This window comes from Silurus aristotelis (genome assembly GCF_946808225.1).
Source record: "Silurus aristotelis genome assembly, chromosome: 5".
Classification (NCBI taxonomy): Eukaryota; Metazoa; Chordata; class Actinopteri; order Siluriformes; family Siluridae; genus Silurus; species Silurus aristotelis.
In genome coordinates, this window is record NC_139578.1 from 3,368,030 (window position 1) to 3,384,668 (window position 16,639).

General features: G+C 43.2%; 2 protein-coding genes across 3 annotated transcripts; both read left to right on the forward strand.

The window, feature by feature from the left end:
• Nucleotides 1-714: 714 nt before the first annotated feature.
• copb2 (COPI coat complex subunit beta 2) lies at nucleotides 715-9,024 on the forward strand. 2 transcript variants are annotated; one of them, XM_083541701.1, is made up of 22 exons: nucleotides 715-875; nucleotides 2,676-2,813; nucleotides 2,907-2,993; nucleotides 3,090-3,216; nucleotides 3,317-3,465; nucleotides 3,626-3,772; nucleotides 3,894-3,993; nucleotides 4,071-4,213; nucleotides 4,291-4,490; nucleotides 4,718-4,828; nucleotides 4,908-4,996; nucleotides 5,141-5,247; nucleotides 5,904-6,047; nucleotides 6,183-6,313; nucleotides 6,402-6,609; nucleotides 6,702-6,812; nucleotides 6,933-7,147; nucleotides 7,258-7,350; nucleotides 7,988-8,171; nucleotides 8,262-8,336; nucleotides 8,425-8,571; nucleotides 8,648-9,024. In XM_083541701.1, the coding sequence occupies exons 1-22, from the start codon at nucleotides 873-875 to the stop codon at nucleotides 8,741-8,743; spliced, it is 2,805 nt and encodes a 934-aa protein (XP_083397827.1). In that variant the 5' UTR covers nucleotides 715-872; the 3' UTR covers nucleotides 8,744-9,024. The 2 variants fall into 2 exon arrangements, with proteins under 2 accessions (XP_083397827.1, XP_083397828.1); XM_083541702.1 differs by having other exon boundaries at nucleotides 8,428-8,571.
• A 717-nt stretch (nucleotides 9,025-9,741) lies between these two features.
• On the forward strand, nucleotides 9,742-13,434 carry LOC310726298 (uncharacterized protein). Its single transcript, XM_083541742.1, has 4 exons — nucleotides 9,742-10,119; nucleotides 11,182-11,367; nucleotides 11,449-11,468; nucleotides 11,553-13,434. The coding sequence occupies exons 1-4, from the start codon at nucleotides 9,868-9,870 to the stop codon at nucleotides 13,081-13,083; spliced, it is 1,989 nt and encodes a 662-aa protein (XP_083397868.1). The 5' UTR covers nucleotides 9,742-9,867; the 3' UTR covers nucleotides 13,084-13,434.
• Nucleotides 13,435-16,639: the final 3,205 nt, after the last annotated feature.

Genomic DNA, 16,639 nt, shown 5'->3' on the forward strand with positions numbered 1-16,639 from the left:
ATTAACCACAGTCCAAATCCATCCTCAAAGCTCCCGTTCTTACTCTGTAATTTCATAGAACCACAAAGGGCGTTAATGAGAAATTATCCCCAGCTGCACAAAGTGGCCTCCAATGGTTATGGTGCCACATCTAGAACATACAGAAGTCATAAGAGTCCATGCATTATAATGGATTTTTCTTTTGTCGTCATCACGATTTGATTTCCGTCATCGTTTTGTTCACGCCGCTGCCTCTAGAACATGCACGGCCTCTTAGGACTTGTCTATTCGGCATAAGAGCGTGTTCCAGAGACCGAGTCATGGATAATAACCATAACAGACCAGACACAGGAACTTTCCCCAGACACTTTATATACATGACTGATCTGATATGCTCTGTATCCCTATTTAATATTGTCTCACATTGTGTTTATTGTCTTGTATAGTCCAAGCTGAATCTATAGTGTTATTTATGTCTGTACTTTTGAGGGTCACTAACAGCTGGAACCAAATTCCTTGTGCGTTTCAACACACATGGCCAATAAACCTGATTCTGGGAAAATTACGTCATCATTCCGCGACAACAAGAAAGAAAAACAATATATAAAGGACTATTAGGATTTCAGTAGGTCGTGGAAAAAGTAAAAGAAAATGTTCTCTCTCTCTCTCTCTCTCCCTCCCCCCTCTCCCGTCCACCATGCTTCAGAAAGACCCCACACCTCCATCCCTCACCCACAATGCCTTGCGTGCCCACGTCATCACTTCCGACAACACGTTTCAGGAAGTTCCACGTCAGATTTTTTTTTGTGTTGCCGTGTAGAGGAGCGCGGACAGAACCGGTGTCAGAACCGTAGGATTTCTTTGGCAAGGGGTAAAAGCAAACAAGAGCAGATATGGTGAGTAAAAAAGATTATATATTGTGATATAAAAAATATATATAATACAATATGCAGTAGGAAGCAGCACAGCTGGTGTTAGCGTTACATCCGGGCTACACCGGAGGCCGTATCGCTACACAGACCTAATGCTAACAATGCTAATGTCTTTCTTTCTTTTTTTAATATCCTTTTTTTTTTTGCGCGCGCGCGTTTTTAATTAACATTTTATTTTATGCAATACATTTTTAAAAAGTCGTCCTTCTGCTGTCAATAAATTGAGCTTGTTCGCTTGAAGGCTAACTAATGTGCAGAATAATGTATTAATACAAACTTAATGTAGACACTTAATAATTAAAACAATAGTAATAATAATAATGCTAATTATTCTTATTATTAGAGCCTCGTTTTAAATAGAGGACACTTTATTATTTAGGTTTGGTGCCATTGGCTGTCCAAACGTTAAACGTTGTGTGTTATTAATTATTAATGAATGAAACATTAATGTTGTTTATTATTATAAAAAAAAAAAAAGGGGACACACAAGGATATTAAAACATTTCTGTTAAAACATCTGCACTACAGTGGTGTCCTACCTGAAGCAAGAGCATCGTTAAGGCACCACGGTTATAGAAAGCATTCATATTATAGAGAAATTCAACAAGTCTCCTTTCACTGTAGCCACAGCTGCATAGACACAGCTGCACCGCCCCGCATACGTCATCTCGGTTTTCTGGGGGGGGGGGGGGGGGGGGGGGTTTGAAGGACGATCATTGGTACCTGCTTTATGGAACTGTTGATTTTACACCTGACTCTGATCATGCAAGAAAAAAGAAGAAGAAAAAAAAAAACCCTGTGCAAGTGTACAAAAAGTGTGCAAAATTAAAAATTCAAAGCCAAAGGGTTTACTGCCTAAAACGATGGATGGATGGATGGATGGATGGATGGATGGATGGATGGATGGATGGACATATATACACTCTCACTCTGTATTCCAGCTGTTAGCAATGTTTTTTTCTTTTAAATGCAATTGTATAATGGATGGATAGACAGACAGACAGATAGATAGACAGATAGATAGACATTGTGCTAGATTTACATATAATTAAGTCCAATATAATTGTTAATTCCTTCTCCAGAACACAGTAATCCCCCGTTTATAAACGATCAACCACGATAAACGGACGCCACCGCAAAATTGCTATTTTACGTATATACGGTATTGTACTGTGTTAACATTTCACTTAATTTATTAATGAATAATTATATTTTTATTAACAAATGTCATTATTTCAACATACAACAAATTATTTATGTAGCAAATGCAATTCGCCCCGTGGTAAAGCGGGGGATTACTGTATATTTGACTTGGTATCCGTAATTGGGTTTATATTTGTCATCTATTTCTAGTCGATCGCCTCTAATGAATTAATTCTTCTGCGGTTTGAAGAAAGAAACGCCTGTAGAAGTCGTGGAAGCCTTAACGTTTACTCTGGAGGATCTCGTGTCGAATCCGTGAAGTTCTTGTGTAAACGTTTTGTTGGATGTTAGAACGGGTCCGTTGTCAGAACTACTGACCAATCAGAATTGAGCATTCAGCAGCACCGGCGTAAGAGTCACCCATACAAAACCAGACACCTACAAACGAAAAGGCAGAAAGGAACAAACCCACCGGAGTTTTCGACTCTGACCATTCATAGTATGACATGCAGCTCAATGCTTTTGTACGATCACATTTGTGGGGTATATCGTTAAAGGCTATCGTTAAGACTTGAAGTCAGATCGGTGCCCTAACTGTTTTCCCGTCCGGTTTTCTTGCAGCCTCTCAGGCTGGACATCAAGCGCAAGCTCACGGCTCGGTCGGACCGCGTCAAAAGCGTCGACCTCCATCCCACCGAGCCATGGATGCTGGCCAGCCTGTACAACGGCAGCGTGTGCGTCTGGAACCACGAAACACAAGTAAGTAAAAGGAGGAGTTTAATAGACTTAGTATTGTTTTGGACAGAGGGAAGCAGCCAATCACATCCTCTCATGCATTTTCTCCCACGGTAGACTTTGGTGAAGACCTTCGAAGTGTGCGACCTGCCAGTGAGAGCTGCGAAGTTTGTCGCCAGGAAGAACTGGGTCATAACCGGAGCAGTAAGAGCGTTCTTTCACAATGCAAGCAGTTTGTTTTTTCCCCACCATCTGATTTTGATCAAGTTCAATCCCTTTTTTCCGTCTCCCGAACTCTAGGACGACATGCAGATCCGCGTTTTCAACTACAACACGCTCGAGCGCGTGCACATGTTCGAGGCGCATTCCGATTACATCCGATGCATCGCCGTGCACCCGACCCAGCCCTACATCCTCACCAGCAGTGGTACATATATACACTATACACAAATGGCTGCTGGAATAAAAATCAAACAGCATGCGGTGTCGGTGATCCAGCAATTCTTGGCGTGTGTCTGTGTGTTCAGACGACATGCTGATTAAGCTGTGGGACTGGGAGAAGAAATGGTCGTGCAGTCAGGTGTTCGAAGGCCACACGCACTACGTCATGCAGATCGTCATCAACCCCAAGGACAACAACCAGTTCGCGAGTGCCTCGCTGGACAGGACCATCAAGGTGAACTTTCCGATTGTCTCAATAACCTTTTAGTAATCGAGAAAATCCAAAAGACTGGTACGCGACCTGCTTTTGGTGGGTTAGTGGAGGTTTTTGTGCAGGACCACCTTAGCGCAGGATCCTGAAAAGGTTTAGCATGTTTCGTTTCTTGATATTTCAGGTATGGCAGCTTGGTTCCTCGTCTCCCAACTTCACCCTGGAGGGCCACGAGAAGGGTGTGAACTGCATCGATTATTACAGCGGCGGCGATAAGCCGTATCTCATCTCCGGCGCAGACGACCGGCTGGTGAAGATCTGGGACTACCAGGTGAGCGCCAATCTCTCTCTCTCTCTCTCTCTCTCTCTTTCTCTCTCTCTCTCTCTCTCTCTCTCTCTCTCTGGTTTCTTGTCACTTCGTTTCCACTTACACGGCCAATTGTTCCCCTCAGAATAAGACGTGCGTGCAGACGCTGGAGGGTCACGCCCAGAACGTGTCGTGCGTCAGCTTCCACCCCGAGCTGCCGATCATCGTGACGGGATCCGAGGACGGTACGGTAACAGTGTCCACCTGTAAAACGCGCACACCGAGACGAATGACTTACGCTGCCTCTTTTACCCATGTTTAGGCACAGTGCGCATCTGGCACTCGAGCACCTATCGGCTGGAAAGCACCCTGAACTACGGCATGGAGCGCGTCTGGTGCGTGTGCGGCCTCCGCGGTTCCAACAACGTCGCACTCGGTTACGACGAGGGCAGCATCATTATTAAGGTAATACCCTGTACTTTTACTAATACATAAGGAATATGCTGTAATGTTCTGACTTTTGTTTTTGTTTTTCCCATTAGCTTGGTCGTGAGGAGCCCGCCATGTCCATGGACACCAACGGGAAGATTATCTGGGCCAAGCATTCTGAGGTCCAGCAGGCCAACCTGAAGGCCATGGGCGACACGGAAATTAAAGACGGAGAGAGGCTGCCACTGGCCGTCAAAGACATGGGCAGCTGTGAGATCTACCCCCAGACTATTCAGCACAACCCTAACGGAAGGTTAGTTGACACAAATTTGACACCAAATCTACACAAAGCTTCCCAATGAAACGGTTCTGGAGGTCGGGCCTCCACTATACTTTCTTAGAGATGTAAATGAGTGCTGAAGCAACATCTGACAGGGACATAAGATAAAATAAGATGTTCCCTCTCGGACACTTTACGACACCCAATTCCAGCACGTTGCCTTCAATGTACCATGTTAACGTATACCCGTTTACGACCAGGTTCGTGGTGGTTTGCGGCGACGGAGAATACATCATCTATACAGCCATGGCTCTGAGGAACAAGAGCTTCGGCTCAGCCCAGGAGTTTGTTTGGGCCCACGATTCTTCAGAGTAAGTAGTGTTCTGCTGCATCACACAGACCACCACAAGAAGTGAAAAAAAACCCAAAATATCTCGTTCTCTTGTGCAGGTACGCTATTCGAGAGAGCAGCAGTGTGGTGAAACTCTTCAAGAATTTTAAGGAGAAGAAGTCCTTCAAACCTGATTTTGGGGCCGAAGGTAATATGAACTTTCGTATTTGCAAAAAACGACTCGAGCAGCTGTTAGTCGGAGACTCCGTGATCGAAGCACACTGAGAAGCAAGTTCCTGAAGTGAAGTGTAACGAAGTGCATTAGATGTTTTTTCTTTTTCCTTTTCTTCAGGCATCCACGGTGGCTTCTTGCTGGGCGTGAGGTCCGTCAACGGCTTGGCTTTTTACGACTGGGAGAACACCGAGCTGATACGGCGCATTGAAATTCAACCAAAACATGTAATGCTTGTTGAAATTCACATTTATACAGGAATATATATTTATATATCTTCTCAGGGTACAATATTATAGAAATGAAGCTTTTAGAGCAGTCTTTTGATTTACTGTCCTCCAAGAACAAAAGTGAGTACACCCTAAGTGTAAAGAGTGAATATTTTGTGTGAGCGCCATTGTTATCCAGCACTGCCTTAATCCTCTTGTGCATGGAATTCACCAGAGCTGCACAGGTTGTTGCTGGGATCCTCTTGTACTCCTCCATAATGAAAACACAAAGCTGCTGGATGTAAGACACATGGCGCCTTTCCACCTTCCGCTTGAAGATGCCCCACGGGTGCTCAATAGGGTTCAGGTCTGGAGACATACTTAGCCAGCTTTTGGTGGCCCCCCAACTCATGCAGCCCCAGACTAGTATGCTGCCACCACCATGCTTTACTGTAGGCAAGACACAGTTTTCTTATACTCCTAAACCAGGTCGTCGGTACACATGCTGAACACCACCCGAGCCAAACAAGTTAGACTCATCAGACCACAGGACATGGTTCCAGTCTTTACCATGAGGTGCCATGTTGAACATCCAGTGTTCTGTCAAGCAGACAAAAACATGAACATGTGACTTGGTTACAAATGCAATTTGTTGTACACATTTCTGTAATTAGATCTTCTGGTCCGACTCTGGAGAGCTGGTGTGCATCGCCACGGAGGAGTCCTTCTTTATCTTGCGCTACATGGCAGACAAAGTGGCTGCATCCCAGGAGTCCAACGAAGGGGTCACCGAAGACGGCATCGAGGATGCTTTCGAGGTAAGAGTTTCCTGTGTTTATTATTCATTTGTGCTCCCAGTCGTCTCCCGGGCGTTCAAATCTTTTTGATGATCGTATGTCTACACGATTATATCAGAATTGCATGAATTCAGACTGATTTGGGTGTGCGTGCAGGTGCAAGGTGAGATCCAGGAGATTGTAAAGACAGGTCTGTGGGTGGGAGACTGCTTCATCTACACCAGCTCGGTCAACCGGCTGAACTATTTTGTCGGAGGCGAAATCGTCACCATCGCTCACCTGGATAGGTGCGTTTCATAAGCGTCCCGAATGTCATTAAAAAAGGCCCCTTTCCCCACATTTGTGGGTTACATCCGAAGCTTTTGATCTTCTCAGGACCATGTACTTGCTGGGCTACATCCCGAAAGATGACCGCCTGTACCTCGGAGACAAGGAGCTGAACATCGTCAGCTACTCGCTGCTGGTGTCGGTGTTGGAGTACCAGACAGCCGTCATGCGGCGCGACTTCTCCATGGCCGACAAGGTGCTCCCGACGATTCCGAAAGAGCAGAGGACCAGGGTGGCCCACTTCCTGGAGAAACAGGTGCGACTTCACCTACGCCCGCGCGACGCCGATGTACCGGATCCATCTCTAAAAAAAAAAAAATGTTTTCTAATCAAATTTTCTATTTCTAGGGTTTTAAACAGCAAGCGCTGGCCGTCTCTACCGACCCAGAGCACAGGTTTGAACTTGCTCTCCAACTAGGGGAGCTGAAAATTGGCTACCAGCTAGCAGTTGAAGCAGAGGTATGAATCGTGTAGCTCGAGAAATTAATTAATTTATTATTTTTACTTAAATTCTGTCGTGATCCTGAGTTTGTAACGAAAAGGTTTAGTTGTCAAATATATTTTTGTTCTATATTTAAGTCTGAGCAGAAATGGAAGCAGTTGGCAGAGTTGGCTATCAATAAGTGCCAGTTTGGCTTGGCACAGGAGTGCCTTCATCACGCCCAGGACTACGGAGGCCTGCTGCTGTTGGCTACAGCCTCTGGCAACGGCGCGATGGTGAGCAAACTGGCTGAGGGCGCCGAACGAGACGGCAAGAACAACGTTGCCTTCATGACCTACTTCTTGCAGGGGAAGTGAGTACTTTTTTTTTTTCTTTTTTTTTTTTTTTTTTTTATTAATCCTGTATTTTTTTCTTTTTTTTCATTGCTACTAACATACTGATCTTGTTCAATTCTTCCTTAAGATTGGACCAGTGTCTGGAACTCCTGATTAGAACCAATCGCCTGCCTGAGGCCGCCTTCCTTGCTCGCACCTACTTGCCCAGCCAAGTGTCCAGGTGCTTCCCCTTACACACTCCATAACTTCTCTCTCAGATTTTAATAAATATAGAATTTGGCAGATTTTGAACACACTGCTGCCACCTAGTGGCACCAAGTCACTAATCATTATCACATTAACGGAATGTAGGGATGCTAAGATTCACCAACGGCACAAAAGTTAACGACATGATGCATCATACACATATCACGATGCATAGATTTTTAACGTATTTGCATCGGTTTAAAGGCGATTTATTTATATATAATTGTAAGTAGATGCGCTCTACTTTATTCTTTCAGAAACTGACCAATATTTTAAATGTCGATAGATAAGAAACCGTTTCTCGGGCGCATTCTCTCAGAACCACTGCTCCTAGAGCGAATATGACGTATCACAACAATACAGAGACCGAGGCGTGTCCTGAGAGTCACATAGAATACAGATTAACATGGCAGAAGTAGAGCTGCGTCTTCCTGGAGACTGAAAAGGAAATAAACGTCTGGTTTTATTGAATCTTTTTTTGCATCAAGATCGGTCTCAGTTGTGGACAATCACATCCCTGATGATACGGCATCAGCCTTATAGACCACATGTTGACTGGCAAAAATGTGTGCCTTGTTTATAAACGTGGGTTTGCTGCGTGTTATTACTAGAGTGGTAAAGCTATGGAGAGAGAGCCTTTCGAAAATCAACCAGAAAGCGGCAGAATCCCTGGCAGACCCCACCGAATACGAGAATTTGTTCCCTGGGCTGAAGGAGGCTTTCGTGGCTGAGCGGTACCTCCGAGAAACCTGCCTGGACAAGAGCAGGCCTGCCACCGACTACCCACTGGTCACGGTGAGAGACCTCAGAACCCTACTGTAAAAGCATATTTGTGTAGTTCCCCTAATGTTTCATGGCTAACTGAACGGATCCGTGTCTGTCTAGCTCAACGAGGAGCGGAACATACTAGAAGAAGCCAGCGGTTATGAACCAAAAGGCGTTCTTCCCATTCATACACAGGTTTTATTCCACAATTTTTTTCCTTTGTATATTATAATGCGTCTGGATATAAAGCTGGAAATAAACTGTGTATGGTGTTTGTTCACAGCAGAGCTCCGAACCTGAGAAGGCTACAGCAGAAGCAGAAGTTTCGCCAGTCACGGATGCTGCCGTAGCCGCTTCCGTCGCTAGTGCGGCTCCTCCGCAACCCGAACCTGCGGAAAAAGACGACAATATTACACAGTTCAGAGAAAAGGTACGGTATTAATAATCATTTTCATCAGCCATAAAAGGATTTTGCGAACATCTTATTATTCCGGCTTTGCTCACAGACCCTGGAGGAACTGGAGGACGACCTGGACAACATGGAGCTGGACGACATCGACACTACAGACATCAACCTGGACGACGACTTCTTAGACGACTGACCGCATCCCGAGATGTCGAGATTTATTTAAAAAAGACCAAACATTTACTTTGTCGTCCTGTCGTTAACCGCGAAGTCTCCCCAGAGCAGAAAAAATGGAAGGGTGATGTGGACTGAGCAGGATATCTTTTGGGAACATGCTGTTTAAAGAGGGGGGGTGTATGTGTTCGAATTTTCTACTACATGCAGGTTTTTTTTTTTTTTTCTTTTGCCATTACATTACAAACTGTACATTTCGAGTCATGATTCAAGTAATGAATAAATCTATACATTAATCTATAATTATTGCTTATTTGTGGATATAGAAGATGTCTTCAGCTGTCGGAACAAAATCTTCCACTCTAAACAAACATACAATGAATTGCATATGTTTGAAGCGAGTCTTTGCATGGTAATTCATGCCATAACTATGTATATACATACATACACTAAAATTGGCAAAGTATTGGGACGTCTGCATTTTTCATCCATATGCAGTATTAACCCAAACTTTTTGTTGATGCATGGATGGATGTATGGCCAATGATAAAACCAAAGCATAAAAAAATACATTTGGTTTGGACTTTGGGTTTGGAATGAGAAGCAAAAGGAATGATTGACTCCCAGGGATTTGCAGCAATCAGTAAATGTGTTGTGATACAAGTGTGCAACCCTCTTGGTCTGTACATGAGAGAAGGGATTTACCAGTCAGTTTAGCAGTCCTTCTGAACTTCAGTGTTTCTCAATTAAATCTCTCGATCTCTCTAAAAAAAAAATCTCGGCAAGATTTTGCTGTTAGTGCCGACGCTGGAGACTCCTTTCACTTGACTCTGTGGTACACACAAATCCTAAACAATGAGCTGTAACAGTAGAAACCCTCTGACCAATCCAGTGTGCATTTGATGTGGTTTTCCTGAAATATTTGTTATAGAAAATGTTTGACTGCCTCTGAAACAATAAAAGCAACACTTGTCATCCTCTCCAGAAGGTGGTGCTGGCACCAGCATTATTATCAGCAACCATAAAGTCCTAAAGAAGACCATCCATACACATGGAGTGAGAACTGAGCAGGAAGTCAAACCTGCCAGCAATTAACTATCTACCTAACTAACAAGATCAACACCATTTTCTCCATTGGGTGGGAACATGGCCAGTGTTAGAAAGCCAAATCCCCCTTGGGACAACGTGTGCTTCTATTGTTCAGGATGTTTGAACAATCCTGTGGTTTTAAGATGTTCTCATAGGTTGTGCAAAAGCTGTGCACAAAGTTACTGGGAGTTGACCCAGTCTCTGAAATGTCCTGTTTGTTTGAGAGAAACGTTGTGTGAGGTGTCTTTACAACATATGAGTTGGGAGTTATCAGGACCAAAGAGGGGAAATGTTCTTGAGGATGAAACGGTGAGTGAATGTTTGAGCTGGTTGGACACGTATTTGTATTTAGATTTATGCATATATCTTGCGGAATGTTGATTTTACCCAAACATGGCAATGGACCAAGCGGGTACGATACTACAGACCAAAGGCTGATCGCCAATATTCTTTTTTTGAACAATGAATATAACTAACAACTTTGGTTGCACCATTCATCTATAATCTTGTGGTTTCAATCGAGCAAAACAGACGATTTCAACCAATTTTACAGTTTTGCGTCAAAATTCCAGCCATGGTAACTCCGAATTAACGATTCCAAATTCCTTAAACACAAATGCTAGTTTTTGAAAAACATTTTTAGACTAAAGGCATTCTGACATTGGGTGACCCTTGGCTTGTTACTCCACCTTCCCACAGGGGTGGTCAAATCAATAATTCATTAGCTAGCTTAGAGGGCAGGTCAAAGTTACAGTATGCTTGCCCAGTCTGATGTTCTGCTTGCCCGGAGGTCCAATTAACTAAAAAGTGTCAACCAAGAAGCATTTTCTTTAAACAAATGACTAGCTAATTATGTACATTTAAACAGACTATGGAAAATTAGCAAGCATTTGAATCCTTGAGCGGGGTGACTTTGTGTATCTGGAGTCTTTCCTCCTTTTCTTCAATCTAGCATTAAGGGTTAATGTCTCACACTGTACTATACTCAGATTAGTCATTATTTTCACAATTCTTTAGATTTTGGAAGGACTGTCAAGCATTTGTTCATGCTAATCAATATTCCTAGTAAAATCCTTTAACCTTATTAGCCAGACCTTGACCCTGTTTTTTGTTTTTGTTTGTGTAGGGTTATGTATGCAACAGAGTCGTATACCATTACAAGAAAGTGCATTGTAAGACCAATAAATATGACAAAACTGGAATACGTGCTTGGGTTGGTGATTCAACCACCCGTTAACCAGCCCACCTTAATGATTCTTCAATGGAGTGTTGTTGACCACCATGTACTTATAAAACTAGCATGAAAGCCGAATGCATTTGGTTGAAAAAAACATCAGCAGCTAGGTACATCTGATAAACTCTCCTTGGCAGGTACAACCAAAGATGTGGCTTCAAATGGCAGCAAGCACTGTGACTTCAGAAGAACATGAAAAGCATGACACTGCGAAGGACATGAGGTGCAAATACAAACCAATAGAGCTGAAGTTATCAGCCTATTTCAATATCCATGACACTGGTATACATGGATTTAACGAGGAGGATGTCACACAATTCATGGTAAATTTCATTATTATTTTTGAAATCAAGACCAATAATTTGATCTTGTCAGAAATTTTTAAAGTGTTTTGTAATTTTTAGAAGCAGCCCCGAAAGTGCAGGTATGTATAATGTTTGTTTTGCTCATATTTACAAGGACTAACTTTGCATGCCCTTAAACCCTAACGCAATTGGCAACTTTTCAGATTAAAGCATGAACAAGAGCTTACCACAGTTGAGAAGAAAATGTTCCCTTTGCATTTGAGATCCCCTGAAAGAAAATCTTCTAGTGAGGTACCAAGTATGGCCTCAGTGGGTCAGAAAGCCCAAACTCCGTCAAAAGCCTCATCTCCTCAGCTGGCCTTAAGAGCCAATCTGTGCCCTGAGTGTGGCAAATGTTTCAAAAGCAAATCAGCCCTGAAAACCCATCAGAAATCGCACTCTGTAAAGAAGCTGCATGGGTGCTTCACCTGTGGAAAGCAATATGCTAGCAAGAGTGAACTTGCTTTACATCAGAGGCTTCATACAAATGAGAGGCTCCACAGTTGTGCCTATTGCAAAAAGAAGTTCACAAGGAAAAAGGACTTGATATGCCATGAAAGGAGTCACACTGGAGAGAAGCCTTTCCCGTGTACTTTCTGTGGGAAGAGCTTCAGTAGGAGAAGCTCGCTCAAATTGCATACACAGTGGCACGAGGGGATCAAACAGTACCAGTGTGACCACTGTGGAAAGTCTTTTCTTACGTCGACATCCTTGAGGAGCCACAAAGCAATACACACTGGAGAAAGGCCCTTTGCTTGCCATCAGTGTGATAAAACATTTGTTCTAAAACCTCAACTGGCCGCTCATTTGCGCATTCACACAGGACAAACACCCTACAGTTGCTCAGTGTGTGAGAAGGCTTTCACAAGGAAGCAAAGCCTTACTGTCCACCAGATAACTCATCAGAACGAACGGCCGTTTAAATGCCCGGACTGTGACAGTAGCTTTAGACGTGCTGACCACCTCAAGTCACACCAGGTGGTCCACTCGAGCGACACGCCGTACAAATGCGATCACTGCGGCAAAGCTTTTAAGCATCAGAATTATCTTAAGATTCACGTACGTGTTCATACCGGTAAAAAGCCCTACAGCTGCAAAGAGTGTGGGAAGAGCTTTGTATCGTCCGGTGACCTTAGAGTCCATTGCAGAATCCATACAGAAGAAAGAAACTACAAGTGCTCCGAGTGCGAGAAGACTTTCCGATTCTTGCCCTCCTTGAAGATCCACCAGAGGACCCACTCTAATAAAAGACCGTACCATTGCCGTGAGTGTGGCAAAAGCTTTCTTGCTGCCTCCAACCTTCAAACCCATGAAGAAATGCACAAGAACGAGCGGCGCCACCGTTGTACAGAGTGTGGTCAGGGTTTTAACTCCTCCTGCACTCTGAAGTCCCACCAGATGACCCATTTGCCCAGGACCAAGTTCCATTGTGATGTTTGTGGCAAGAATTTCATCCGCAAAGACACTTTTAAAACTCACCAAAATATCCATTCAGGAGCAAAAGTCTACGATTGCCCGGAGTGCGGAAACTGCTTTAGCAGCGCTAGCAATTTACACAGACACGTACAGAACCACAAAGTGAAGCCCATGTATCACTGCAGCGAGTGCGAGAAGAGTTTCAGTAGCGCAGCATACGTAAAGAAGCACCAGCTAGCCGTGCATGCAGCAGAGACGCCGTATGTCTGCGCCAAGTAAGGGAAAAACTTTCATGGCGGTGGATTGTCCTAGCTGGAATTCTCAAGAGATCCTTACAGCAAAGGATGAAAGAACCATTTGAATTTGTATTTAATATCTACAATCGCAAGGGCAAATCTGTCCTCCGTGGAATGCCTGAGTGGGGGGGACAGTAATTATCAGAAATATTATTTTTCACCCTTTTTTTTTTGTCATGGTACAGGGTTTCATTAGCAATCCAACCGATCTGATTTATCTTATTCATGTCAAATATCTAAATTTCTAAATGCTTATTTTTCCAGGCTGTTTATGCCAGGTTTGTCTCTGGTAACTGGTAATGAGAATCTGTATAGTAAATTGAATTTTCTCGCACCTTTCAAACCAGTGTGCTGTTAATTTTCAACTAGGGATTTCTCTGAAGAGTTTGTTTTGTAATGCAACAGCTAAATATGGAGCAGAAGTTCGGGTAAATAGGTCAAGTGGATAAGATGTTGACAAGGTCATGGATTCAAATCCCAGCACCAACAAGCTGCTATTGCTGGGTCTTAAAACGAGGCCATTAAGCCTCAGTTGCTCAGCTGTATAACTAAGAGGACTGTAAGTCGCTCTAGATAAGGACATCTGACAAATGCTTTGAATGTAAAGGTAACATAAGGTTAATAAATTACGCTGAGAACTCAATGAGAGGCTTTGACATTTAAACCTCGGTTTTATTGACCTTTAGAGCACTGTAGAACAAATCAGAGTTTATATTGACATTTAATTGTACATGTATGCCATTTTGGCAGATGCCTTTATCCAGAGTGACCTAACAATCTCCTTTAATTTATAAAACTGAGCAGTTGAGGGTTCAGGGCCTTGCTCAACAGTTCAGCAGGGGAAGTTTGGTGGTGCTGAGATTTGAAATCCAATAAAGATTTATCTGAATTGTTTAATTAATTTGCCTATTAATCATCATAATTAATGAGATCCAAGATTTAGCTTAAATTTCATTTCAAATATGTGGATTGAGTTAAAAAAAATTTTCTTTCAAGCAACCTATAACCCTGATCATACAGTTTTTTTTTTTTTTTGGGGAAAGTCGATACATCATGTATTTGTGATAACTAGTGATTTTTAATTTGCAATTGAAAAACTAAAGGTGAATTACGACCCGTCTTTTTTTTAAAGCAGAAAAAGAGAGAGAGAACGGCTTCTTGTTTTTTGCCATTGAAAAACATTTAATGAAAGTATATTCTATATAATGACGCTCACACAGGAAGTTAATGACTGTTTATACCCTACAGATTTCCTCGCACTTTAGACAGGTTCAACGAACAGCAACATCAGTAATGTCTTCACCAACCAAAATGAAGTCGCTAACAGGCTTTTTGTAAAATAGTGAACAACTTGACCAGGTTCCCTGGTGGTCTAGTGGGTAGGATGCGGCTCTCTCACCGCTGCGGCCCGGATTCGATCCCCGGTCAGGGAACCAACCCCAGCAATTAAGGTTGCACAAGCCTTAGTGCCGGTCCCAAGCCCGGATAAATGGGGAGAGTTGCGTTAGGAAGGGCATCCAGTGTAAAACCGTGCCAAATCAAACATGCGGATGGTCTGCTGTGTGCGACCCTTAATGGGAGAAGCCAAAAGAAAGTTTTAGTGAACAACTTGACCAGGACGTCTTTTGATGGACATACCACTAGAAATGATTGAGTACTACGTGATTGTGTCCAGCTTGCACGGCTGCTTGGAGTATATGGGGCAAACCATAATGTCCTCCACAATTTCCCTGACTACCTCCATTGTTCAAAACATTCCACAAAATCGTTTTTGAGTGGCATTTTCCCCCGCTTTGCCGTAGACTGTGGATGATGTCACTTCCTAATACAAACACACCCAATAATGTAGTTCCACTCATGACACTAGATTGACGGCTTTCCTTGCAAGGCAAAGTTAAAAAGCATACATGGTAATTAATATTGCTATTTAAATATGACCTGGACATAACTCGTAAGACAAGGGAAATACAAATGGACTTTGTCAAATTTCAAATGAAAAAGCAGTCACCGTTCGTTCATGAAAGTGAAAACGGTTATCCAAGATTTGCAATTGCGTTTGGATTATCAATTTATGCGTTCACTTATCATGATCTTTCGGGCTGCCCCCATTAGGGGTCGCCACAGCGGATCATCCGTCTCCACACTATCCTGTCTTCTACATCTGCCTCTTTCAAACCAACTACCGGCATGTCTTCCCCCTCGCTACATTCATAAACCACCTCCTTGTCCTTACTGGCGGCTCCATCCTCAGCATTCTCCCACCGATATACCCCATGTTCCTCCTGCACATGTCCAAACCATCTCAATCGGGTTTCTCTCACTTAGTCTCTAAAAGATCCTATATGCGCTGTTGCACACGTCACTTCTGTCGTATATGACGGCATACATGTCCTGAACCACCCTCACATACTTCTGACTTTCTTATACAATACCACAACTCCTCTCTCTTCACCCTGTCGTACGCCTTCTCTAAATCCACAAATACATAATGCAACTCCTTCTGACCTTCTCTATACTTCTCCATCAACATTCTCAAAGCAAATACTGCATCTGTAGTGCCAATTTTTTTTTTTTTAAACAATCTGGTATGTTATCTGGTCCAACTGACTTTCCACTCTTCATCCTCTTAATAGCTGTTCTCACTTCCTTTTTACTAATCCTATCCACTTCCTGCTTCACATCTCCACATCATCCAACCCTCTCTCATTTCCTCATTCATCAGATGTTTAAAATACTCCCTCCATCTTCAACACACTCTCCTCACCTGTCAACACATTTCCATCTGCATCCTTTATTGCTCTAACTTGCAGCACATCCTTCCCAGCTCGGTCCCTCTGCCTGGCCAATCGGAACAAATCCTTTTCTCCTTCCTTAGTGTCCAACTTCTCATACAGCTCCTCATATGCTTTTCCTTGGCTTTCTCCACATCCCTCTTGCACTCCTTTATTCTTCCTTTATATTTCCAGATGTCACACCAAGTACCTTCCTAGCTGTCTCCCTTATCACTTCTGCAGTAGTTGCTTAATCATCCAGCTACCTCTTCACCACCACCGAGCCCCTGTCTGACCTATTCCCTGAATCTCACACTACAGCCTTCCTCCTTCAATTACCACCATTTTATTCTTTTTTCAGTCTTTGCTTTCCTCCTCTTTCTCTTTACCTCCAAAGCCATTCTACAGACCACAATCTGATTTTGAATAGCTACACTGTCAACACATTTGTCTCTTAGGTTGCATCTTCTGCATAGAATATAGTCCACCTGTGTGCACCTTCTTCCACTCTTATACGTCACTCAATGATCCTCCTCCTTCTTAAAATAAGTGTTTACCACTGCCTTTTCCATCATTTTAGCAAAATCTACCACCATCTGCCCTTCCACATTCCTCTCCTTAAAGCCATACCTACCCATCACCTCCTCATCACCTCTGTTCCCTTCACCTACATGCCCATTAAAGTCTGCCCCAATCTTTCATTCCTCCGTACAAATTCCACCTATTCATCTAATTTACTACAGACTTTTCCCTTCTCCTCCATCTCAC